We start from the raw sequence: 27,045 nt of genomic DNA, 5'->3' as shown, positions 1-27,045 counted from the left end.
ATTATAATTAAGACAAAAAATATTAAGAGGTTGTCGGGTAACAAAAAAAAAAGTAAAAATACCTACCATCAAGATATATGACATTATTTCCTCACCAAGATCATCAAACTTCTGCGCGTGGCACGAACCATTCTCACCACCTGTTTGACCGAATTTCCCACCCAGTCATAACCCTAAAAGATTGCAGAGATTTTCGAAGGGCAACTACTTTAAATAGAAATATATATATATATATATATATATATATATATATATATAACATAAATAAACCCTAGAGAAACAAAACCATTATAAAATTATTTTTATTCCCTTCTTCCAACACATTTCATTTAGGGTACGTTTGGTTGTTGAAAAATATGAGGACAAAAAAAAGGGAAAGAAAATAAATAAATAAAAAAAGTAAAAAAAAAATGAAAAAATGAAAAAAAAAATTAAAATTAATAAATTATTTTATATGTTATTTTAAACTTATTTCATTTATTTTTCCTTAATAATTTTAAAATATGTAAATTTCTTATTAATATTAATTATATTTGATTTTTTTTTATATTTTTCATATTAAAACCAAATATGATTAAAAAAAATTATTTAATATTTTTTTTAGTACTTTTAGAAACCAAATATAGCTTCATTTTTTTTCTTTTATGTAAATATTAAATGACAAAATTTTTCTCCATAACATTCTGTTTTTCCATTTCTTAGCACCCTTGGCGAACCACCCATGAACCAAAATAAACACCATCTTCATTCGCTGGCAAATAATGAGGATTCAATAGGGATTTCTCTCTTATATGTTCTTCAAAAAGAACCAAAATAATAATAATAATAATAATAATAATAATAATAATAATAATAATAAATAATTTAAAATTCAAAAAATTGTTTTAATATGGAAAATGGGAAAGAAAATCAAATATATTAAAAAAAAAAAACTCAAACTATGGATTTTTAAATTATTTAATTTTTATATCAAAATAAAAAAAATTAATAAAATGAGATGAAAAAAAAAACATATAAAACTAATTTATTAACTTTAAATCTAATTTTTTTTTATTTTCTATTTTCTTTCCCTCAAATTTTATGAGAATCAAACATAACTTAAAGATTTTGGTCAAGGATAATTTACAATGGAGCTATATTTCTCTTGATGGTGCAAGCACTGGGTTTGGTATGGAAAAACAAGGTTGGAGTTGGTTTGAAGAACAAAATATGATCGATAGGAAAATATCAAACATAATAATTTTTCCTTAAAAACGAAAAAATTACACTATGAATGCATTTGTGAGTGATTTTAGAAAACATTTTTAGTATTTCTAACATTTGAATTATAAAAATTTTCAAGTATTAAAAATATTAAAAGCATTTTATAAAATCACTACCAAACAAACTCTATATCATACCTAATTCCCAAGTTCATAATTATTCATGTGATATATGTATATATAGATAATTCAACATAGTCTAGCCCGCAGTGACCTTTAATCAATCATGCAAAGCTTAGAACAAGAAAATGAAGAAAAATTAAAGAAACAAAGAAACTGGATACAAGGAATATCACCATCTTAGGAACCCTTTTGGAAAGACTTATAAAATACATAGACCACAATTTACAAGGATATCAGCAAACAGTTTGTGGCGAAATTGCTCAGCAGGCTACTATTGTGAACTTCTCCCAGTTGATGAACAATACCAATACCAGGAGTCAGGACCCGAGTTCTGAAATGAAATAACTAAAAAAGAATCAATTTCCTAAAATGAGATGTAAGCCAACATTAATAGCAAACACAAGCTGCTTCTGGTACAAGAGCTTGAGCATTCAATTATTCTACAAATCTACGAATCAGTTGCCTTATTATTATCAAGGTTACCAGAATTGCATGCCCGATGTGTTAAAAGAAACTTGAAGTCCTGAAAATAGCCTTCACCAGAAAATCATCAGAAAGAAATCTCTTTGCTGAAACCTTTTCATATGCTTCCAAGCCATTTGTATCACCGATCAAGCACCACATGAGAAGTCATGCAGAAGCTTTTATTCCTCCTTGCAGACGATGAAAATAGGCTGGAAAATTTTCAATTCTTACAAGCGGGGAATAGATGCCAATTCAGCCAAATCTTGATCAGTCATTGTCAAAAATCATTGAATAATCTAACCACCCCTCTCCCTTGGCTCGGCCAAAGTCCTTCAGTGTACATCTTTTGTTATGCTATTCACTTGTATCTCCCTGGTGTACATCTTCATTTTGCTATCCACAAAATTCTACATTTTCCCAGCAACAAATCTAGCAGTGGGGTTAAATCTCCTAAATTCCAATATAAGCATTATGCAGGTAGTATCAATCTTCCCGTAGGCCTATGAACTACTAACACCCATCAAGAGATCATTCAGTATGGGGCTTGGTCCCAAGATCTACCCTTGGTTTAGCAGAAAGCCCTTTTGCTAACATCTCTTCCTCATACTTCCGAGCCAAATCTACCATACCCTTCTGCACTAAAGCATCAATAAGAGCATTATACGCACACGCATCCGGACTACACCCTGTTCTTCCATTTTCTTCCAAACAATAAAAACAGGTCGAAGAAATCCCCACCTCCCAAACTTCTTCATAAGCATCACGTAAGTGTCCATCCTAGGCCTAACCCCACTATTGATCATCCTATCAAACGTCCTGAGAATCTGTTTAGGCTTCTCAATACACCCGAAAAAGCAGTGATAAGTAATCACATTTGGTGCATAACCCTTCTCACGCATTTCATCGAACACCCCATAGGCTTCTCTAATTCTCCCATTTTCACACAACAGCTTGATAATTGTATTGTAAGTCACAACATTGGGCTCACAACCCACCTCTTTCATCTCGCGAAATACCCGAATTGAAAATTCGACACCCTCGGAAAGACCAATGGCACGAATGACCGTGTTATACGCCACAAAATCCAGCCTAATTCCCTTCTTCTTCATCTCCTTATACAATTTCACGGCCCTCCATGGCTTCCCACTCTTGCACTGTATATCCATATATATCGAATAAGAATATAGACTTTTACAAACACCTCTCCTATCCATCTCTTCCCACAACTCCCTACACTTCTTCCACCACCCCATTTTGAACCACCCACGAAGAATAATGTTATAAATTTTCACATCATCGTTAAAAACCAAGTCTTTGCTCTCTCTTAGGAACAATTCTTCAGCTTCTATTACATGCTTATACTCACAAAGCGCGTCAATCAAATTCGAATACGAAGTTTCATCTCTCAGATTAAACTCCTCAGTTCTATAATAAGCATTCATCGCTTCTTCAACTAGATGCGTCGTTGCATAGCGCTTGAACACGAAACGAAAAGTGACATGGTTGGTGTTGAGGCCTCGTATTCCCAATGATCCACGTAGTCGCCAAATGGAAGGACGTACGATCTCAACTGTGATCCCTGATTCAGCTACTCCTGCAAAAGGCGTCCGGACAGGGTGTCCGGACACACCCTCCGATGGTTTTGTTAGCCATGGAAAGAGAGATAAAAGCAGTGGGCACAGTTGGCCTTTTACTAGGTATTGAAAAGCTTACCTTCCTCTTTGCGCGAAGGTTTGTATATATAGTTCTTTGGAGATTCTCTCTCCTTCATAAATGATGGAAGGCTTTTTGGTTTACCATGATGCCACTAGGTGGTGGCAGGGACATCCTCATCCTACGAACGGCTGTCAGAGATCGTGGGAAGTGACTTGCTGTCACTTCTGTCTTTTCACTCTGCAGGTATTGGAATATGATTTGTGACAGGATGTCAGAATGACGTAGTGGGGCATGCTTGGCTTGGCCAGTGATCCGGATGAACATATCCGAGTAGAATATGAAAGGTCGCCGGATGAGTAATGGCGGTGGTCCGGATAGGATGTTTTGCGAGTCCCGTGTGCTCTTTATTTCAGGGGTCCGGATAGGAAAGCGCGCCCCGTGTTCTTTTGGGGAAATCCGGATGTAGATACTTCGGATAGGATCACGTGCCACGTATCGTCAGGGGACGCGTGCCACGTGTCATCAGGGATGGGTCCCTACAATGCCCCCCTTTTTAACTTGTCGATTTTGCCTTAGCAAAATGGGTGGGTTAAAAAAGAATGATTGCTTTTTGAAACCGAAGTTTGCTTTTTGTGCTCATTGGACCACGTGGCGAGCGGGGGCGAAGGGACAGGAGAGCCTTTATGGCGAGCCGCCGTCTCTGGGTATTCCCTAGGCAATGTGTCGGTTTAATGATAACATTTGCTGAACGTTTGGAATACCGAGGGGCTGTCTCCTATAAATAGCAGCCTGTGGCCTCCCGTTGCATTTTTCTTACTGCATTTTCTTTGTTATTGCTTCATCTGCTACTGTGTGTCTTCGCTTGTGAGTGTACCGGCAGCATTTGGTGACGTCGACTGCACTTGCGATTTTTGACCCTTCTTTCCAGTTTACATTTGGTACGTATGCTATTCTGGTTTCTCTCCTTCTTGTATTCTCTTTTCTCGGTTTGTTTCTGATTTTGCTTGGAAAAACTGTTTGGGTGACTGACTGTTGATGTTAGCTTCTAGGGTTTTCTGCGTTTTGGGTATGTTTGGGGTTTCTGTTGCCCCCCCTGCGCTTTTGGTGGGGTATTTGAATTTTCTGTGGGGTAGGGTTTGAGGTTTTGTTTGACTTGTTGGATTTCTTCCATGCATATTCTACTTCATCTTTAGGCTATAAAATGTCTGCCAACAAGGAAGTTACCTCACCTCGCCCGTCTGGTGACGCTCGTACTGAGAAATCGGTGGAAAAGTTAAATGCTAAGGAGTTCTGCGAGCGGTTTTGTATTCCAAATGGTGTATCTGTAGAGCTTTTTGATGGAGAGGGTGTGGTGCCTGAGAAACCGGAAGATAACGCGATCTTCTTTACTAAGGAGCAGTTCAATGCTGGGCTCCGGTTCCCCCTTCCGTCTTTGGTCAAGGAATTTCTGCATTTCACCCAGATTCCTCCAGTGTATGCACATCCCAACATGATTCGGGTGCTGATGGGGTGCAGCATCCTGAGTATGTTGTTTAATTTGGACCTCTCACTACTGGAGGTTCTCTTCGTTTATTCGATCAAGAAGGTGAAGAGTAATATCTTTAGCTTCGTTGCCAGCCTTCCATCTCTGCAACTGGTGACCAACCTGCCAGATTCGACGAAAAGGGCCGCCAAGGGGCAGGTGCTGGTCAAGGGCGTGTGGGCAGGTTTGGCGGAGCATCCGGATAGGCCCTTTGCTCCCAAAAGTCGCTGAAGGTTCCAGGTATAACTTAGGCTACTTCCTGTTTTTGCGTGGTTTGTAAGTCAGCATTGTTTAGGTGGCTGACATATTGTGCTTGCTTGGGTGTAGGCCAGAATAAAAGGGGAAAACTGGTGGACTGGGTGGAGAAGGCCTCGTTCGACCGTTTGAAGAGGCTTTTCGAAATCACGTCGGCCGAGCGGAGTTGCGAGCTGCTTCTTTCTGCACAGAACCTCCGCTTGGTCGTCCAGGGGCCTCAGGCATACGTGGTGAACATACTCCCGAGGTGGCTGCCTGAAGAAGTGGTAGCTGGGGAGCATTTTACCCTTGAAGACCTTCCCTTCTACGAGGGGGCGCGGAAGGCAGATGCCCGGACATGCAAGGCCCGTCTCAACAAGCGGGAGAGGAAAAGACAAGAGGGGCTCCTGCGGAAGGCTCCGGGTGGGAAACGGCCCGCGTCCTCTCCACCTGCTGGTGCTCCAGCGAAAAAGAAGAAGAAGCTGAGTAAGAAGAAGAAGGGAAAGGCAGTGAAAATCCCAACTCCTCCGAAGGAGTTTGTACCGCCTCCCATTGGCTATGAAAAGGAATGTACAATACAAGAGCCGGAAAATCCTCTCCCGCCTTCTGTCTCAAGCGGTTTTGAATTTATTAGGGGCTAAATCTTTCGGGGCCCTCAATGGCGCCGGACGTTCGGATGGCTCTTCTGACTGAGGAAGCGCCTTCAATAAATCAACCCGGCTCCCCTCATCCGGATGTGGCTGCGGCCCGGGCCTCTAGCGCTGCGACCTTGCCTCCTGCGACACCCCCAATAGGAGAAATGAGGGCGGATAACCAGGGGTTGCCTTCTCATGAGCCGAGCCCTCGTGCCTTTGTACCTGTGAGGGGACCAACCAGGAGAAGGTCGCGTCCGGTACGCGATTTGAAATCTGGCCTCGCTAGGCAGCTTGAGGGTCGATTTTTAGAAAGCATCAAGGTCAGCTGCTCATCCGTCCAGGAGGGTCACCCGGAAGGCAATGAGGCGGAGATGGCGGAAGAAAACCCAGCCACCCCAGTGTTGGTGCCAGATGAGGTTCCATCCAAAGAGACCCAACCGGTTGAGAATGCTGAAGCTATGGTCCCGGAGGAGGAATCACTTTCCAATGCCACCTTGGAGGGGAGTCTTTTTTATGATGCCACTTTCAACTCTGCTAGCCCTTTTAGCTATGCGGAGATGGAAGAGAAGCTAAAACGGATTCCTTCTGGTTCTGACGTTGGAGTGCCTTCAGCCAAGATGTTCGAGACGGTGGAGATGGTATAATTTGTGTCTTGATTCTTTTATATTGATGCGTTTGTTACGTGGTTTGTAACTTTGCCTTTCTTTGCTTGAGTGTTTTCCTGCAGCTGGTGAGTGGCCTTCGCGGTGAGGCTCGTCAACGCGACCTTCTTTCTGACCTGCTGGAGACTGCTGATTACACGAAATCTTTCGTGTCTCAGCGGAAAAATGATGAAGAGGTTGCGCTTGAGAGTGGAGCAGGCTGAAGCTAGTTCATCTACCGCTCGAGAAGAGAACGAGGCTCTTCGAGAGGAGCTTGCTGAGGCGAAGAGCCGGGAGGATTTTATGGAAGCCCACCTTTTTGAGACGGAGGACAAGATGGCTCTTTTGAGGAGGGAGGTAAGGCAACTCCGGACAGAGGTGTCCATTGAGAAGAGGCAGAGAGAAGAGTTGTAGTTGCGCTTATCAGCGCAAAAAGAAGAGCTGAAGGGTGAGTTTGCTGCGGAAAGGGAGGAACTTGAAGCGGAGTACCAGAAGCAAGTTGATGAAATGTACTTCTTTGGCTATCGCTGCTGTATGAAGAAGCATGGAATCAAACGGGATGTCCCTTCAATTCCTCCGGGTGAAGAGGAGAAGCTACGCCGCAAATCTGCTCAATGAGGGTCTTTTCTTTTTGTAAAGAATTTTTACTGCTATCTTCTCTTTGCATTTTGTAGTCCGGAGATTTTTTGTATGACATCATTATCAATAAAATATACTTCTTCATTTTGCCTCATCCTTTATTGGTAATACTGCTTTAGATTAGATACATTCCATGGTCGCTGCAACGGGGTTCCATCTAGTTCTTGTAGATGATAGGCTCCACTTTCACTTGCTTTAGACACTATGTAGGGGCCTTCCCAGTTGGCTTGGAATTTTCCTGATCCCATGTCAGCAGTATTTTCAAAAACTTTTCTAAGGACCAGCGTACCATTTTTGAAACTTCTGGGCCTTACTTTGCGATTGTAGTGAGCTGATGCCCTTTGTTGGTAGTCTACCATCCGGATGGCTGCAGTTTCTCTTACTTCGTCCGCCCAGTCTAAGTTTCTTCCTAACTCTGTATCTGCATCATTCTCCCTTCCCACCTCGGTCCAGACAGTGGGTAAGCCTATTTCAGTAGGAATGATTGCGTCCATACCGTATGCGAGGGCGAAGGGAGTGTTTCCTGTTGGACGTCCGGGTGTGGTTCGATAAGCCCACAGGACGCCGGGTAGTTCCTCCACCCACTTTCCTTTGGCTTGCTCGAGTCTTTTCTTTAAGGCAGTGATTAGTGTTTTGTTTGTGGCTCCGCTTGACCATTGCTTTGGGGATATCGTGGCGTAGAGTATGAGTTCCGGATGTTTAGTTCTGAACAAAAATTCCGGAATGCGATACTATCAAACTGTGGGCCATTGTCTGCTATGATGGTCTGGGGGATTCCAAAGCGGCAGATGATGTTTTTCCATACGAATCTGGTGACATCTTTATCTTTGATGCTGGCATAGGCTTCGGCTTCTACCCATTTAGTGAAGTAATCCGTGGCTACAAGCAGGAATTTTTTCTGGGCGGGTGCGGCTGGTAGAGGTCCTACTATGTCCATGCCCCATTGTGCGAAGGGCCAGGGTCCTGAGATTGTTTTCAATTCTCCTGACGGCATGTGCGGAATGGGGGCATGTCTTTGACATTTGTCACATTTTTTGACATATGCTGCCGCATCCTTTTTCATCGTAGGCCAGTAATAACCTTGCGAATGGGCCCTGTGCGCCAGAGACCGACCTCCGGAATGATTTCCACATACTCCTTCGTGTAATTCAGCTAATACGTACAACACCTCTGAATGATTTAGACATCTGAGGTAGGGACCTGTAAAGGATCGCTTGTACAGATGCCCCCCTATTAGGGTGAAGCGGGCGGCTTGCACCCGGATCTTGTGTGCTTGCTTAGTTTCTTCGGGCAGGGTGCCTGTTCGGAGATACTCGATGATGGCTTTCATCCAGCCTTTGTCGTCTGTTTTGCTTTCCTCAATGGTATGGCAAGTGGAGGTTTCAGTGACGGAAGACTTGGCTTGCACATATATAGGCAATAGTATAGCTTCTTTGACGGGAAGAGAAGCGGCTATGCCTGCTAGGGCGTCGGCACGCGAGTTTTCAGTCCGCCTGATTTTCTCAATCGTCCATTTGGCGAATCGCTGCAAGGTGTCCTTTACTTTGTTTAAGTATTGCGCCATGCGTGCATCCTTGGCTTCATATTCTTTCTGAACATGTCTTACCACAAGTTGGGAATCGCTATAGATTCGGAGTTTTGAGACGGATAGAGCCAGAGCGAGGTCCAATCCGGCTAAGATGGCTTCATATTCTGCTTCATTGTTAGAGGCGGGAAATCCCAGCCGGATGGCTTGCTCTAGATGCTCTCCGGTTGGGGATTGCAGCAGGAGCCCTACTCCGGATCCAGACGATCGGGAGGCCCCATCAACCCGTAAAGTCCACCATTGTTTTTCACTTGGCTCCTCGTGTTGGATGGGCCTTCGGGAGTACTCCAGTATGAAGTCAGCCATGACTTGGCCTTTTATGGACAATCTGGGTTGGAACTCAATTCCAAATTCACTCAATTCTATGGCCCATTGAAGCATTCTCCCGGTTAGGTCCGGCTTGTGTAGGATATTGCGAAGGGGTTGGTCAGTTAACACGACCACTGGGTGTGCTTGGAAATAGGGGCGGAGTTTCTGAGCGGCACTTCAAAGCGCTAAGGCCGTTAATTCCATTTTTGAATATCTGGTTTCTACATCTGCTAACGCTCTGCTAACGTAGTAGATGGGTTTCTGCTCCTTGGGCGATGGGCAGCGAAATAAGACAGCGCTAATTGCCCACTCTGAGATGGCCAGGTACATATATAATTTTTCTCTGGGGAGAGGGCTGCTTAGGATGGGTGGTTGCATGAGGCACCGTTTAATTTTTTCAAAAGCGTTTTGACAGTTGTCCGTCCATCCGCTTGCTCCCGTTTTGCGGATTGCCAAGAAGAAGGGTTGTAGCTCATCGGTGAAACAGGCTATGAAACGCCCTAGGGCGACAAGCTTGCCTATGAGGCGCTGTAATTCCTTCTTGTTCCTGGGGGGTGGTGTTTCTATGACTGCCTTGACTTGATCTGGGCTAACCTCTATCCCCCTTTGACTGACCATGAATCCCAGGAATTTTCCATCACTTACGCCAAAGGCGCATTTAGAAGGATTTAGCTTCATGTCAAACTTCCTTAGGAGGTAAAAAACTTCTTGTAAGTGGAGAACGTGCTCTTCTCGGGTTTTGCTTTTGACCACGATATCGTCGATATATACCTCTACTGTACGGCCGATTAGAGGTTTAAATATCTTTGTCATCAGTCTTTGATAAGTGGCGCCAGCATTTTTGAGGCAAATGGCATAACTTTGTAACAATAAAGTCCGTGTGGCGTTATGAAGGCTGTCTTCTCTTGATCATCCGGGGCCATGGGGATTTGGTGGTATCCGGAGAAAGCGTCCAGGAAGGAGAGCATCCCTTGCCCAGCAGTGGAATCCACAATTTGATCTATTCGTGGCAAGGGGAAACTGTCTTTCGGACACGCTTTATTGAGGTTGGTGTAGTCAACGCAGACCCGCCATTTGCCTTCTTTTTTGGGTACCACTACTACATTTGCCAACCAGTCCGGATAATCCACTTCTTTGATGAATCCGGCTTCCAGTAGCTTGTCGATCTCATTCCGGATGATTTTTTGTCTGTCCGGGTGGAAACGTCTAACCCTCTGCCGGATGGGTTTCGCTGTTGGTAAAACGTTAAGCTTATGAGAGACTATTGATGGATGAATTCCCTTCATATCAGAGTGCGCCCATGCGAAAATGTCATGGTTTTGTCGGAGGGCGTCTTGGATGTTCTGGGTTTCTTCAGGTGTTAAGAGGGAACTGATATGAGTAAGGTGAGCATCCTCTTCCGAAATTTGGATTGTTTGCAAGGGATCTGCTACCGAGGGATCTCTGTCCGCCGGGCACAGTGACTGCTATTGGTCGAGTGCGTGCGTGGACTCAGGGAGAGGTTCATTCTCTTGACTGGTCCCTGGTTCTCTTGCTATCTGGTAGCATTGGCGAGCAGCTAGCTGACTGTCGTAAAGGTTGATTTGCCCATCCTCAGTAAGAAAGCTTACCATCTGATGATATGTGGAGGGGATGGCTTTCATGCAGTGCAGCCATGTGCGCCCCAAGATAATATTGAAGGGTGACAAATCTTGTACCATCGAAAATAGGACGTTGAGAGTGACTGGGCCAGCTTGAACTGGTAGTACAATATCTCCTAAGGAAATAGTTGATGCCCCGTTGAATCCGGACAGGATTCTCCCAGGGTTTTCGAGACCGACTAAATCGTGTCCCATGTGGCTTACGACTGATGCTTGTACCAGATCAGCTGAGCTGCCTGGGTCAACTAAGATGCGTCTTACATCGAATTTGTCTATCCCTAAGGATAGAATGAGGGCGTCGCGGTGCGGACGTAATATCCGTGTGGGGTCTACTGGTGGAAAAATGATTGTCCCGTCTATGGGGTGAGGGCTTCCTCCGGTTATCCCAGGTCGGATGGAGTTGACACGCTCACGCACCATTGCCTCTCGTAATAATTTTTGCCTCTTTCGTTTGGAATTTATCTCTTCATCCGATGGACCTCCATTAATGTAGTTTATGATGGCTTTGGGGGCGGCTGGAACTGCGGGGGTTCCAGAGTCGTGGCCCCGGGAGGCGTCTCTATCTCCGGCATCTGAGCGGAGATATTGCCTTAAATGTCCCGCCTTTATAAGCCTTTCCACCAAATACTGGAGGCTTCTGCACGTCTCCATTGTATGGCCATGCTCCTTGTGGTAAGCGCATTTTTTGCTATGATCTCTCCTGGATGGGTCCGATCCGAGGGGTCTGGGCCACCTGAAATCGACATGCTTTGGATCATAGGGAGAAGCTTCTCATAAGTTATAGAGAGTGGTGTGAGGGGTGGCATTTCCGGGCGGCTTGGCCCTTCTTGCCTTCGATCGGATGGCCTTGGCCTGTCCGGAAGTTTAGCGCTTCCTTCTATATTCCCTTTGGACGGCTGTCCGGCAACCAATACTTGCTGGGTGGCTGCCCGTACGTCATCCTCAAGCATGGAGTATTTGTTCGCACGTCGAAACAAATCGTCCATCGTCATGGGAGGTTTCTTAGCTAGTGATTCAAAAAATGGGGTGCCTGGACAGATGCTTCGCTTGAAGATCTGTAGGACAGCGTCCATGCTGCAAGCTTCCACTTGTAGGACAGCTTGGCCAAATCGTTTCACGAATTCCCTCAAGGATTCATTATCCTTCATTTTTATATTTTGCAAGGTGCTGATGTTCTGTTTATGCCGAGCGGAGCATAGGTATTGTCCCACGAAAGCTTCTGAAAGGTCTCTGAAATTGTCCACCGAGTTAGGAGGTAGGCGATGGAACCATGAGAGGGCCTGTCCTTGTAGACTGGTAGGGAATACCTTGCACAGCAGCGGATCGTTGCCTATATCGAGGGTCATGAGCTGCCGATAATGCATGATATGGTCGAAGGGGTCACTGCACCCATCGTACGTAGAGAACTTTGGTACGAGGAACCCCCTTGGGGGCTCGTAACGAATGATATGAGAGCAGAAAGGTGTGGAGAGCATGTCATCCAGCCTTTTGCTAATGGAGCCGATGGGTGGCTCGTACGAGGGATTTTTCCCAATGGATCGTACCGCTTGGTGCGGTGGAACGTTCTGCACCATGGGGGTGACCAAGGGGTCACGGTGCGAGAGAACGTTTTGTGGTATGGGGGTGACCGTAGGGTCATGGTGCACTCCCCTTGTGGTGTTTGCTGGTGGCTTGGGCCTGCCAGGCTGCTGGGGTCCTAGTCTCGCACGCATAGCGCCCGATAACTGGGATCTTCTGTCACGCTGTCTCTTTGACGAGAAATGAGTGGAATCTGAGCTCTCTTCACAGGGAGCTCGAGGCATGGGTGTGTGTGGCTCCTGCGGCCTAGCGTTGCGTGTTTCAGGGATTGCCTCCGCTGCTCCGGGGTAGATCGACTCCAGATGAGGCCTTGAGTTGGCTACTTGGCCTCTAGAGTGCTGACGACGGGGTGGCCCCGTCGATGATGTCTGGATTCGCAATATTGCATTTTCCTCTCTTAACCTTGTCGTCTCCTGGAGGAGAGTTTGCAGTTGTCGCTCGCTTGCTAACTGCCTTCTTTCGATGGCTTGACGCCATTCAGAATTGTCTTCCTCTCCTCTACCAGATGAACGGCTTTGGGAAGGCGTGGCCATCTTTGCTAGTCACTGAATCAACGAAAAAGATTCCCACAGACGGCGCCAATGTTGAGGCCTCGTATTCCCAATGATCCACGTAGTCACCAAATGGAAGGACGTACGATCTCAACTGTGATCCCTGATTCAGTTACTCCTGCAAAAGGCGTCCGGATAGGGTGTCCGGACACACCCTCCGATGGTTTTGTTAGCCATGGAAAGAGAGATAAAAGCAGTGGGCACAGTTGGCCTTTTACTAGGTATTGAAAAGCTTACCCTCCTCTTTGCGCGAAGGTTTGTATATATAGTTCTTTGGAGATTCTCTCTCCTCCATAAATGATGGAAGGCTTTTTGGTTTACCATGATGCCACTAGGTGGTGGCAGGGACATCCTCATCCTACGAACGGCTGTCAGAGATCGTGGGAAGTGACTTGCTGTCACTTCTGTCTTTTCACTCTGCAGGTATTGGAATATGATTTGTGACAGGATGTTAGAATGATGTAGTGGGGCATGCTTGGCTTGGCCAGTGATCCGGATGAACATATCCGAGTAGAATATGAAAGGTCGCCGGATGAGTAATGGCGGTGGTCCGGATAGGATGTTTTGTGAGTCCCGTGTACTCTTTATTTCAGGGGTCCGGATAGGAAAGCGCGCCCCGTGTTCTTTTGGGGAAATCCAGATGTAGATACTTCGGATAGGATCACGTGCCACGTATCGTCAGGGGACGCGTGCCACGTGTCATCAGGGATGGGTCCCTACAGTTGGGGTACGCAACTGGGTCTGCTTTCATGCGTTGGATCAAAACCCATATGAGATCGAATTCGAAAAACTTGCCCAGAATGTCAATCATGCCATTGTAGGTATCAGTGGTGTGATTGAAGCCGCATTGGGTTTGAACCCAATCGAAGAACTCGAGTGCGCGTTTCCAGTCATTGGCGTAGCAGGAGAGAGTTTGGCGCACAGTGGAGTGGTCAAAACTGGTTGAATTTGGGGAGATTATAGGGTTTGATAGAATCTCTTGTTCAATGGGTTTGAAGGGTTTTGTGGAAAAGGATTGAGTGAATGGATAAAGAAGAGTTTGAATGCATCGAAACGAATTGCGGTGTCGAGGAGAGATCAAAGAAAGCATTGCCATTGTAATGGCTTTGCACTCTGATTCTCTTTCATGTGTAGTTTGTTCGAAGCGGCTGAGCAGTGGCAAAGAGATTCGGATTTTTTAATAAATAAATGTACAGTCATTTCTATTTTTTATCAATATCGATTAATAGAAAATGCAGCCACAAATATATCTTAGGCCATGTGTGAGCTGCCACACCATATGGCCGTACAAATTTATTAATTATTTTCTTGACTAGATTCTCCTGAAGGCATGATTCCGGGGTTTTAATTTAGAGGAGAAGGTGCATTCCATCATACCCACCCACACCTCTTTCTCACTCCTTTTCATGCATTAAATGATATATGTATACTTGAATTTTAATTTCTCCAAAAAGGTGGGCGCAGGTGATGTGAGATGGAGCAAATAGTGGGCACATGCAACACGACACATAGACTTAATGAATAATTAATTAAAAAATATTTTGAATGGTCTGTCCTTTTCCTGCAAAGATTTTTAACCTTATTTGAATCTTGGTGGTCCACATGTGTTTTAATTTCTTAAAAGACTTCCTTTTAGGGTGAGGGTGGAAGATTTTGTTTAGTTCTTTAGGTGCCACTCTTGATCACGCTTCTATTTTTATTTTTATTTTTATGTTTTAGGAATTAAAACAACTGCTACCCTATTTGATTAAAAGGATTTGTAAAAACTCAATTTTTGAAAATATATCATTATTTTCTTATAAAAATAACATTTTGTTTTAAAACTTACATATAAATACCTAAAATGATAAGTGGTATTTACGTAAAAAAAAAGATTAATTTAAAAGAAAATATGAAAAATATTAAATTCACAATTTGAGGATTATTTGATTCCTTTTAACCTAATATTTCTAATTATATATATATATATATATATATATATATTTAAGAAATCACATTTTAATTTGTCACACCATTGAACATAAAAGTTAATCATAAAAGTGTATTTCTTTATTATAAAAATATTTAATATAAAAATAAAGAAAAAATGAATGAAAATAATAAATAAAAATAATAGGAAGGTATTGATGAAATTTCAAATAAACTATAGTTAAATGTATTAAATCAAAATTACTAAAAAAAAAAAAAAATAAAATTAAACTTGTAAAAATTTTCTATTCGTATAGGGTTGATATGATAAAATAGGGTAAAAAGATTTATAAATAGATCTAATAAATTATTCTTTCACTTATAAATTGGATTAGGGAATGTCAGAATTTTAGAAAGTTTAATTCAAAACTAATAAAATAAAATAAAAAAAGAAGGAAAAAAAGCAAGAAAAATTACTAAAATTTACCACTTATTTCAACAAAATATTTTGTGAGGAAAAAAAAATTGTAACCTAATACACTTTCTCGATAAGAAAAAGGGAGACAAAGATCTTAAGTTCTGATAGTTTTTTAAAACAACTTTTTCTTTTTGAGGAAAAATAAAACATGCATAATACCTAGAAAAGAAAATTATTCTTAAAAACAAAAAATGGATTATTTTCAAAGAATATTTTTAATTGTAAAATAATTATACAAATATTATATATAGTATTTATCTTTAAACTTATAAAAAATATGTTAAAAATATTTTAGATTTTCAAACAAATTTTTGTTAATAAGTACAACAATTTTGAGAACCTATTTTCTTTAACTGTTTTAAAAAACAATTTTCACTTTCCAAATAGAGCCAAAATCTCTAAGCATTTTTTTTGCCTTTAATTATTTTGTGGTATTTTTTTTTTTTGTACTCTTTTTCATAATACCTATATTAAGATTTTTTTTCCTTTCCAATAAATGTTATGTAAAAAATAATTGTTCCTACTATATTTGAATAGTATATTCTCTTATATTCCACGTCACCCCACCAGGGATTGAAAAATCGGGAAATATCACCGATATTTCGGGGAAATATCGGATATTGGGCGGCACCAAAACGATTATCGTCACCGATTATCCATCGACGGAAAAATCGGCAAAAAATCGACAAAATCACCGATATATCGGCGAAATATCGGTGAAGCACCGATTTATCGGAGAAAAATCGCGAGTGGATCTAACGCGCGGAGCAACCGGAGGAGAATTTAAAAAAATCGCCGAAAATATCGCCGATATTTCGGTATTTTTACTAATTTTTCGGAAAATTTCCCGATATTTCCTACCAGTCCAGCCCGCGCACAGGATACAAAATCTGGCTCAAAAATCGTGGATTTAGGGTTCGTGAAATTTAAATCCAATGGCACAACAGCAAGGAGACCTTAAAACGGATCCAGAAAACACAGGGAGCAAAAGAAAAGCAATTTTTTTGGTTTTCTTTGGGGGTTTTGAATGGATTTTCTCGGAAATCAAACGAGGATGAATTTTCCTAGAAATCGAATGGGGGATGGATTTTCTTGGGAATCAAACGGGGGTTGCAAAAAAAAATAATATCAACGTGATTAGATTAGTACCTGCGAGGATTGAGAGTGGCAGAGGAAGATAGATCTTTTTTAGGAACTCCCTCGGCTGGAGGGCAACTTCAGAAAAGGGGAATTCTCTCAACTGGAGGGCAACTTCAAAAGTGATGGCCCTTTTAATTTTTAGATTTAGTAGAGGTAAAAAAAAAAAAAAAAAAACAAATTATGAGAACAATTTTCCTCTATCCATATAAATAATTATAAATTATCGAATTTTATTTTGATTATTAAATAAATTAATATTAATAAAAAAAGTTGTTACTATACATTTTTAATAAAATTTTAAAAATTAAATCTCAAATAAAATATTTATATAAATTAATTTAATTTCCATTTAAAATATAATAAAACATGTTTTAATAAAAGTATTTTAAATTTTTTTAAATAAATATCATCTTCAACAAATTGGGTCATCTTCATCTAACAATATAATGAAATCACATCGATCTCTTCCTTAGTATAAGGATTATTGTAATATCATATGTATTATATTTATGTATAAATTGTTTTTATTCAATAAAATCAAATATTTTTTAACTCAATTCTAACTCTATATACTTTCAAAATTCATATATATTATTTTTAAAATTCAAATATCGAATCTACCAATATATCTTTGTTTACGATATTTTTCTTCTTAATTATATATATGTCAATTACACTTACAAGATAACTTTAAAATATGTATTTTTACTTATTTTATCATTTTTTGAAGTTTTTTAAAGCATTCCTATTAATTTTAAATAATTTTCACTCTATCGATATTTGTGAAAAAATATCCACCGATATTTCCGATATATCCGTAAAATCGAAGTACCGATATATCTGTAAAAACCGATATTTCAATCCTTGCACCCCACACAACACCCTACCATCCAACCAAGAGCACATACGGTACCAGCAAAACTTAGCCTTCAAATTCTATCATTATCAAACCTAAGATTATTTTTTAACCAGCTTTAACCTTTAAACTTCAATGATCTCGTAAACTTGTTTAGCCGTAAAGAATTAAGAATGAGTGGAAGCAGTCGGAATCAGAAGACGCCTGTGGAAAATGCCATAAAACCAAAAAGCAAATACTGAGACGTCTCTTTATTATTTACTTTATAAACTTGCTGGTATGATGTGATGCTCGCTTTCTCATCTCAACCTGTTCATTTCTATCTCTTCTTATCTCCTTGTTTGCTTTTGTAGGCTTGGGTTATACGATCAAATAAAATATTTGGTACATTGGCGGACCCCTTGTGACAATGACCCATTTCAATTTTCAATTAATGGCTTCGGACTCATGCCCTTAAGTGCATTGATCCTCGCCACATCCTCCATCTGTTCAATCACAACTTTTCCTTATCACTTTTGTCTTCTCCGGTTCTGTTTCGAATACGTTTCCAATTTTTCTGTGTTTTTGTTTGGGTTTTGAATAATGGGGTGGGGTGGGGTGGGGTGGGCGGAGTGACGTAACTGCTTATGTTACAAGTGAACAGCCAAGACTCTCCTTTTAAGCTCCACCAGATCCACAGCCTTTTGCAAACACCAAGTCTGCACCACCCACTTACATTATTTGCTTCCTTGTCTGTCTGCATCTTGTTTCCCCGGGCTCCAAACGGCGCTGGTGCAACTGCAGCATTGTTTTGGGCGGTCCCGGAGCAAATGGCGGAAGAGCAGCAGGTGCCGCTGTTGAAGAAGGTTTACTTTCAGAATTGCTCAGGGTGTAGAGTGGAACAGCTTAAAGAGACCAGACGCGGTTTACCCATTAGGGAGCTTCTTTCTATATGGACTGTGGTGCTATGCACTGGTAAGTAGTATCGTTTTCTTTGATCTCAATCGTCTTTGCATTATACTATGCCTTTTTCCGCAGCTATTTGGTGGCTTGGTGTTGGAAGTTGAAAAGTAGAGATGGGTGAAGGAGTGTAAGGTTATGTGAAAATGGGTACATTTTGTCAATCAAGAAAGAGCTTTCTGTGAAGCGTGAAGCTGAATTTGATGTCTTCTTAATATTTTCCGGAAAAGGAATTTAAAATATTTGGTCATATTTTTGTTTTTAAGCTATATTTCATGTACCGGGTGCCGAAAGGAGGAAAGCAGAATCATGGGCAGGTATAACTGAGTTGATTTTCTAATCGTTGATTAGAAGAGAAACTACCTCTGGGTATGCTCTTAGAAGGTGGAACAAAAGCAATCAAAAGAGGGAGGAAAATAAAAAGTTCTTTGACATGACATATTTTATGGAATGTTCTTTTCCTTTTTCTTTTTGGTTACAACTGAGTACAGTTTCCAGTGGTTGAGTGGCTCTGCTTAAGGATGATTCGTAGGTCCAATTTACTGGATTGGGCTTAGTACCAGAATCACAGAGTCGTTTGCAGCCTGGAGAGAAAATGTGTGAGGCTGCCAATCTGTTAGCGTGGGAGGCACATTTAGTCTGAAGTGTTTTTATTATGATTACCAGGCCATTAATGAGATTGAAAATTCTTCTTTCTGGCCATTTGTTGATAAATAATGGTCAACTAATGCTGCCTAAGGACATAGTTGGCAAGCAAATTGTTGATTCAGTCTATGGAGTTAGCCTCCTTTTCCTCTCTTCATGGAGAAACTCATTCAATTCAGAGATACTGACTTATCATTGGTGGCCAGATGCAAGATAAGTGGACAAAGTTTCCTCTGCCTCAGAGAGCAGAGAGAGTATGGCTTTTCATTGGAGAATGCTCCTGATTGGAGCCAGATAAAGCCCAATTATCAATTTGTACCTTTTTTCTCTGGGTCATGTGGTTATAAGAGCTCATGAAGTTATGGGCACTATCATCATATTTATGTCCAAAATCTTTAACCATTTCAAGATCATGCTAGTCTTTAATTTGGGGTTTTTTTTACTTGTTATTATACATTCAAGAGTACTCATAGTCCACCACTTAAGCCATACATTCATTCTCTAAGATCTCTTTCTGTTTTTGCCTTTTCAGCATTGCCGATATCATCTCTCTTTCCATTCCTTTATTTCATGGTGAGGTTATTTTGGAATCCATAATTGTCATCTTCCAGCTTGTTCTCAGTATAAATTAGGAAGATGATAGTTTAATTCATCATTTTATTTGCTCACATTAGTCTGAAGGTGTTTAATTACACTTTAAACCAGCCAATAAAGCTAACAGTGACATGAGTCCAGTGGTCTATTTCAAGAAATCTACATCTTTGCTTTGTTTCAAGAGGTCCACAAAAAAAAAAGAAGGACCAGGCTGTCTGAACACTAAAGAAAGCGACATATCAAAATACAAAGTCAGGGGGGGTAAAAGGTACCGTTTGCACATGATAGTGACTAGATGCTGTAAACAGGGTCGATATATCAACTAAAAATTTTGCATTAGTAGGTGTTGATTTGTGGGATTCATATTAACGTCGAGATTTTTTCAGTAATGTAATAATGTGAAACCTCATGTCGATTTTCATCTTCGTATTAGTTAGAATTCAAGATACTGATAATGTTGAGATTTTGGATCATGCATGCTAACAGCTCCTCTATCTTTTTCCTCCTTTCTTTACATTAAATAAATCCTCAATTCAACATCCAACTTCTATAGCCATTTGGATTTCAGTACCTTCTTTTTTCCTGATAAAATATACCAATAAATCTGTACTGTCTATTTCTAAATAAGACTTCCTTGTTTTGTTTTTAATTCTTTCTGTCTGCAGATTAGGGACTTCCATATAGCAAAAAGAGAGGAAGACATTGGTTACTATGCTGGTTATGTGGGTGAGCCTCTTATATTTTCATAGCTTCTATGTTGAAAGTGTATATCCATGGATAATCTCATTTTAGTTCCAAATAACGTGGTCCTAATAATCCCATAATATCATGAAGGGTCTGCATTTATGCTTGGAAGAGCATTGACATCTGTTGCCTGGGGAATGGTGGCTGATCGATATGGCCGAAAACCTGTTATAATGATAGGCACTATCGCAGTGTTAGTACCCAGAATTACCTATGAATCTCAGCTTGAATTTTTCTGCAATCAAGTATTGCTGTTCGTTCAAAAGATTTCTTCTACCTAGTTTTCTCACAACAATCTTGTTTATTTGGTTTCAGGGTTATTTTCAACACTCTTTTCGGTCTTAGTGTAAACTTCTGGATGGCCCTCTCTACAAGGTTTCTTCTTGGAAGTCTGAATGGTTTACTTGGGCCAATTAAGGTATTTGTCTCATACTGCATATGATTTTTTGAATGAATGTTTAGTTGTTCTAATGCATTTGAGATAGTGGGTTTAATGGTTTAGTTCACTGCGTATCCCCCAATGTACATTTTCAAATTTCTTCCATGATCAGGCATATGCAGCTGAAATTTTCCGTGACGAATACCAAGCTCTAGGACTGTCAACAGTGAGTTAGTCTCTTTTTTTTTTTTATCAACAGTTTTTTAATTGTGTTGTGCCCCACCATTGGTTCATAATGGGGAGTATTAATTTTATTGTAGGTTAGTACAGCATGGGGCATAGGATTGATCATTGGACCAGCTTTGGGAGGTTTCCTTGCCCAGGTACTTGTTTTTCCTTTCCTCTTATGCAGAAAGAAAATGATTCCTGCAGGAATTGCAATTCAACAATGTTGAAAATTAGTAGCAGTTAGAAATAGTTACCAACAGCAACCAAAAATGAAAGTCTCAACATTTTCAAAATTAGTATTTACAGAATGAACTATTAGTGAAATGAGATGAATTATACATTTCAGAAGAGTATGAATCGGATTGTTGAAGTCTCCTCGCGTTTTTTGAAGTTTTTATTTTTTGTTTCTCAAGTACTTTTTATATTTTGCACACTTCTTTTATGTCACCATGTATGCGATTGGTTTATATCTCTGAATGATTTCTTAATTCAGCCTGCAGAAAAGTATCCGGATATATTCTCTGAAGATTCTCTATTTGGAAGGTAAGCTTGCCTCATTATAATGATGCCATTTTGCATCTCATTTCATCAATTTTCTATTATTTTTTTTGGAATTTGGAGTATTATGATGATCCAAAACATTTGTCTGTGATGCAGATTTCCATACTTCTTGCCCTGCCTGTTTATATCAGTTTATGCAATGATTGTAACAGTTGCTTGTTGTTGGCTTCCGGTATGTTTCTTAAGCAGATGTTTGGTTCCTTGGTCATTTCTGTTTAGCCTTTCAGATGCATCTTATTTTCCATAAGAAAGATACTTATTCTTTATTCAGGTTGAGTCATCATTGCTTAATTTCAACCATTTGTTTTTGCCTTTTTTTATGCCACAAACAGAGCTTGATTATTAAGTAGTCTCTTTCTCACTGGTCAAGATTGATGTGAATTTTTGTAATGCAACTAGAGCATTGTTGGAATGCATCATTGAAATGATCTAGAATTTCTTGTAGAAACTTTTGGCATAAAGACTGTCTTGTGGACACTGACTGAGATTCTAAGTGTTGTCTTCATCAGAAGGGCAGGAGATAAATATGAGGCTGTGATACTAATTCAACCAGGAATTCATCACTTCTCTTTTAAGCTCATGCTCTGATTGATATACATCCAAATAACAAACAGTTCTAGGTGTCATTTCTCCGATTTTATTTCAATGTGTCTTCATGGTTTTTATTATCTATGGTATGTGACTAAAAATTATATTACTTAGCAGTTGACACTCTCCTTCTCATAAAATTTTGTAAGCACAACCACTTTCAAATCCCTTTGAATTCCTTGATGTGATAAGTTATCCTCAGCAGTTTTTGAAAAGTAGCATTTAAAGCCTTCTCCTTTTCTTCAATCTGTTCAAGGAATACTTATTTTATCCTCTTGGGCTCGGAAGCTGACCGACTGAGAACAGAAAGCTCAAAACTTTTGATTATTATAGTGTTCATATATGTAACCGCTCATCAGTGAGATGTTTCTATGATACCATGGCTTCCTATTTCTGCGATTCCATGTCTAACATCTCTGGATTAATGCAGGAAACATTGCACACACATAATGAAAACAAAAAATCAAGAGAAGACTCATATGATGCTTTGGAAGCGGCCAATGGTGGGTCTAATGCAAAAGAAAAAGAACAAGAAATTGAAGGAAGTGAACCAACTTCTAATGAAAGCCTCTTTATGAATGGGCCTTTGATGTCTTCTATCATTGTCTACTGTGTTTTTTCACTACATGATATGGCTTATACAGAGGTATGCCTCAAACCTAATTCTCAGTTTCTGGAATATGTTTTAATCTTACACTTGTTGAGCTGAAATCTTCTCCATTAACATATCTTGGTTGATAATTGGTGTCAGAAATAATCTCTAGTTTGGACCCATTAGTCCATTCTGTATGTTATCTGGATGTGCATATAAGCATTAATGAATAAATAAAACATTCACAGTTGTTTGCTTTTTGTGACTGACCCTTTTGGTTCATTAGAAAATGTGAAAAAGATAAGATAATTTTCTTTATTGCTATGAATTGTGCATCTGTGCTAAAGAATGTTCTATCTGTGAGTGAATTTACAACTTGAAGGTTCTCTTCCCTTGCTAGTAACTGGATTATAGATGTTAATTGTAAGTCTGTCTGTTAGCAGAAGTATGCATCTTGATAGATTTCAACACACATTCTTGATCCTTCTGCCTCTAAACCTTCTACTTCTTGGCCTAAAATTAGTAATTTTGATCATAAAGTCATCAAATTAAGACTGAGTAACTAGGTCTTGAAGAGTGGGGATGTGGGTTCTATAACAGATTTCTATTGACAATCCATTCTGCTGCCATGAAGTGGAATCAAAAGAAAAAAAAAAAAAAAAAAAAGTAATATTACATGTTTGTATGCAAAAGGAATAGCACGGTCATCATAATGTTTTAGTACGATCTTAATTTTCGTGTTAGAATATGATGAATGCATTAATTGATCCTGATAGTAAAATTTCCAACAGCTGTTGTTTCATTATCTCTTACTAGTGAACTTCTCAATGTGGTCAGGTGTCCATTATAACTGGCATGTTCCTTCTGCAAAACAGTGCTGTGGTAATTTTCTCCTCTTGGTTTCTCCAGTTTCATTTCTAGTTTTTGCTAAAATATGTAGTGCATTGATCTAACCTAATATTGTAACAACAGGACCAACACCAGAGAGGAACTGCTAATGGCATTTCTATGACTGCAATGTCTCTTTTCAAAGCAGCTGGTCCTGCTGGAGGAGGCGCACTGTAAGTACCAATTTAATGTGTCTTAACGTACAACCACTCACAGTAGGCGTCCACAAAAATCGGACAACTAAAATGTAATGTCTGTTTGATATAAAAGATCTTATTTATGAACTAGGTTGTGAACTACAAAATCCAGAGAATGTGTTTTAAAAGCATCTTTCACCGAAATCTTCATGGCTACTGAAAAGATACTCTGGCTGGAATATTAGGATACTGATACAATAAGAATTCCTAATATCAGACTGAAGTGAGATAGCAGATCAAGGGTTTTTTGTAGGTCTTTTAAGTGTAAAATGGAATAATTTGATTAGAAGGCATATTAAGACCTGCAAGATAGTACAAACTCACATAGGTTACATAAAGGGTACTCCATTTCATACTTTGCTTAATACATTTGCATGACAAACATGGCAATTGATCTATTTTTGGACCTATGATTATTCATGATGTTGTTGGTATTTGCAGCTTTTCTTGGGCACAAAAGCGACAGGATTCTGCTTTCTTCCCAGGTATAATTCTGAATTCAGGGGAAGTGCCCTTTCAATTTCAGATCATCCACTCTTTGAAAAAAGAACCATAAAATGAATTCCAGTTGATGATGCTTCATCCATTTCCAATTCTGGTGTTGAATGCATTGAGATTGTGAGCCTGCAGATTTACTTACATGCAGTTGGAAATTTACCTTCACAGAAATGTCCAAAGTATGATAAATGACCAAATGATTCTGAACTCAGAACTCAGAACTACAAATCAACATCCTCCCCTGGCTAGTTGGAACACTGGATAACTAAAAATACCATGCTAAACTGGGTAACTTTATAGAACTATAAAGCCTGATTCCTCAAAAACTTTCTAAAAAACCATGATTTCTGTCTTAACAGTACTTCCTCCTTCATTTGCTTTCTCAAACTTGCTGTGTTTCTCATATTTATGGTCTTAAAACATAAACATGCCTTCCTCTTAGTAAGATAACAATCATAGAGGTACATTGAATGACCCCAACAAATTAATGAGGTCCAGCAACCAACAGGCTGATGGCTAATTTCTTCCTTTGAAATATCTTCACATCTAAGCTCTTCAAATGCAGGTGACCAGATGGTTTTCTTAATCCTGAATGTGGTTGAGGCAATCGGAGTGCTCATGACATTCAAACCATTTCTAGTTCAAAGGCGTCGATAGAGGAAAATGAGTCTGATTCAACTTCAGGCCGTTAGGATTATCACCTCAGTATGACTCTTTGGTAGCATTGCACCTGTCTCCATTCATTATAGGGAGGATAACTTGCATCCTGTAGTAACCCTTTTGGGGGGGGTATATTAGATCAACAACAGTGTGCCCTGTATCTACTGCATTTTGTACACCAGTAAATTACTGCCTACCTGCATATTGTTTGACATATTTGGTTACCAATGAGCAGTTCATGAGTTGGCAAAACTCTTGTTTGATGTCTAATACTTTTTTTGTTTCACTTAATATGGGGCAGCTCTTGATGAATGTTTGTGAACATGACTTTATCATCTTCATTTAATTAGTTACATTATGTATAGTCTTAATTGAAATCTAAAATCATGAAACCTATCTTTCATGTTCTTTCTAACTGAATATTTGCTAGAAGAAAATTTCAAAAAGAAACCATCAACTAAATATCGGTAATCAACACTAACTACAAGATATTTACCACTCATTGTTTGATTAACTTTTTTCTAATTCTATAAGTATCTGATTAGGTAACAACTAATAATTATGTTTGGTGATTGAATGAGAAGAGAGTTAAGCAAATCAAAGCAAGCCCCTGTTATTTGAAATATTTTTAAAGATTTTTTTTTTTATTTTGATGTATCTACTTGATCTTTGGCTAGCTAGGTTCAAAATATTAGCTCAACTTCTACTTTGGAAGCCAGATTTCATATATGCATAATGGAAGTTTTGGAAGATTAATGTTATTGTACTGGTACAGCTAGCTAGATTAAGGTAGTAATTTTATTCCAAAAGCCCTTGATCCAAACTACTTCTAAAAGGACTTATTAGTTTTTAGAGCAATCTTGAAAGTTCAAGGAAGTGAAGTAGATCAAGATAAATATATAGTTTTGGATTTAATTAAATGAATAAATTTAATAATTGAATTTAACATAAAAAGGAGTTTCCAAAGTTTAAGGAAGTTTAAACTTTTGTTTACTTTATAATTCCTACTTTTCAATTATTCTATGTTACTTATACTTGTTTGGTTCCTGAAAAATTTGAGGGAAACTATGAAGGAAAGATGATTGGAGCCAAAATATGTGCTTCCATAGCATATGTATAATATGATTTATGCAATATAAAAAGCTCAAATCATCCAACTTAACTCAAATTGATGTTAAGACCTAATTATGGATCTAACTGCTATTTTGAGCCTAATTTTAGATTTAAGGGATGAAAAAAAAATGATAAGTGTAGAAGTCATTATCAACCAAGGGAGTAAAAGGGGTTAAACATGCATAATTGAGAGACCCGAGACTTGTGAACCATGAAGAGTCCAAACAAGAGTGTGATAAGCAACTTGAAATACTAGCAATGAATGTTATGAAGTGAGATGGAGGGCAAACAACCATAATGGAGGAGGTTCGAATAAAATGCAATCAAGTTCACATGGGAATTTAGAACTCAAAATTTGGCAACAACACATACTCTGACTTTGAGATAAAATTTAGAGCACTTCTTGAGGTCAAACTAATATATGTGCAGAATACTTAAATTACCTTTCAAATAAAAATTAGGCTTTGTACAACTTAACAAAAAGATGTTGGAAACTTATGAAAATTTGATGCAAAAAGTGCTAAATGTGTGCTTATAGGCTATTCACTCAAGCTAAAGTCCATGGAGTTTTCCTTAATGAAGGAAGAACAAGCTTCAAGAACAATGACTAAATCTTTAAATGTAATGATAAATGATGTTTTTAGGAGATGGTCTTCGTTATGAATTAGGATAAATTCCAATTTCCATCCAAATCTGGAATTAAGTCTTAACTATATTATCTTAACTAAGGGTAATAAGTAGATAGAGCTAAAATCTAGTTTGATAGATGGAGGAATCTGGTTTGGTAGAATTGCTCCTTATATCTAACTTCTAGCAATGCATTTGGCTAGATGGACCACTAAATTTTGCTAGCCAACTTCAATCTTTGAAGATTCTCCCTAATTTACTTCAACTCAATTGTCCATATGATTTGTTCTCAAGATTCCTAGTCATGATTTGTTCTCAAGATTACTAGCTCATGGATGTTATAAATAGCATTTTCATCTCGTTAAGAGGAGCTTTTGGTAGTCTTTTGTATTTCTTTTCTATTTTACGGTTTTTACCTTCTATAGTTTCTTTTTCTTGTAGAAACTCTAAGGTTATGTTTGTTCCCAAAATTTTTGAGGGAAATTGAAGGGGAAAGAAGATACAAAAGAAATGTAGAAGGAAAGAAAAAAATGAAAAAATAAATTAAAACTCAATAAATTATTTTTATTT

General features: G+C 39.3%; 2 protein-coding genes and 1 pseudogene across 3 annotated transcripts; 1 reads left to right on the top strand and 2 right to left on the bottom strand.

Annotated features, from left to right (window-relative positions):
• Positions 1-2,262: 2,262 nt before the first annotated feature.
• On the bottom strand, positions 2,263-13,936 carry LOC117928326 (pentatricopeptide repeat-containing protein At1g80550, mitochondrial-like). The gene is given in 3 exon segments (XM_034848227.1): positions 2,263-2,533; positions 2,536-3,366; positions 13,561-13,936. Coding segments are annotated over 3 exon segments (1,362 nt in total). The 3' UTR covers positions 2,263-2,378.
• On the bottom strand, positions 7,276-10,357 carry LOC117929053 (annotated as a pseudogene).
• A 3,966-nt stretch (positions 13,937-17,902) lies between the features above and the next one.
• LOC117929405 (protein ZINC INDUCED FACILITATOR-LIKE 1-like) lies at positions 17,903-24,998 on the top strand. Of its 2 annotated transcripts, XM_034849713.1 has the most exons (14): positions 17,903-18,176; positions 19,339-19,379; positions 20,066-20,126; positions 20,235-20,337; positions 20,460-20,562; positions 20,696-20,749; positions 20,844-20,906; positions 21,245-21,294; positions 21,409-21,484; positions 22,331-22,546; positions 23,330-23,374; positions 23,465-23,553; positions 24,019-24,062; positions 24,641-24,998. In XM_034849713.1, exons 1-14 carry the CDS (start codon positions 18,032-18,034, stop codon positions 24,730-24,732), a joined length of 1,182 nt encoding a protein of 393 aa, XP_034705604.1. In that variant the 5' UTR covers positions 17,903-18,031; the 3' UTR covers positions 24,733-24,998. The 2 variants fall into 2 exon arrangements, with proteins under 2 accessions (XP_034705604.1, XP_034705605.1); XM_034849714.1 differs by lacking the exon at positions 19,339-19,379 and having other exon boundaries at positions 18,072-18,176.
• Positions 24,999-27,045: the final 2,047 nt, after the last annotated feature.

The sequence above is a fragment of the Vitis riparia genome, chromosome 13, assembly GCF_004353265.1.
Source record: "Vitis riparia cultivar Riparia Gloire de Montpellier isolate 1030 chromosome 13, EGFV_Vit.rip_1.0, whole genome shotgun sequence".
Lineage (NCBI taxonomy): Eukaryota > Viridiplantae > Streptophyta > Magnoliopsida > Vitales > Vitaceae > Vitis > Vitis riparia.
The sequence above is the reverse complement of the archived record's forward strand: the minus strand, read 5'-3'. Positions and strand labels throughout refer to the sequence as shown.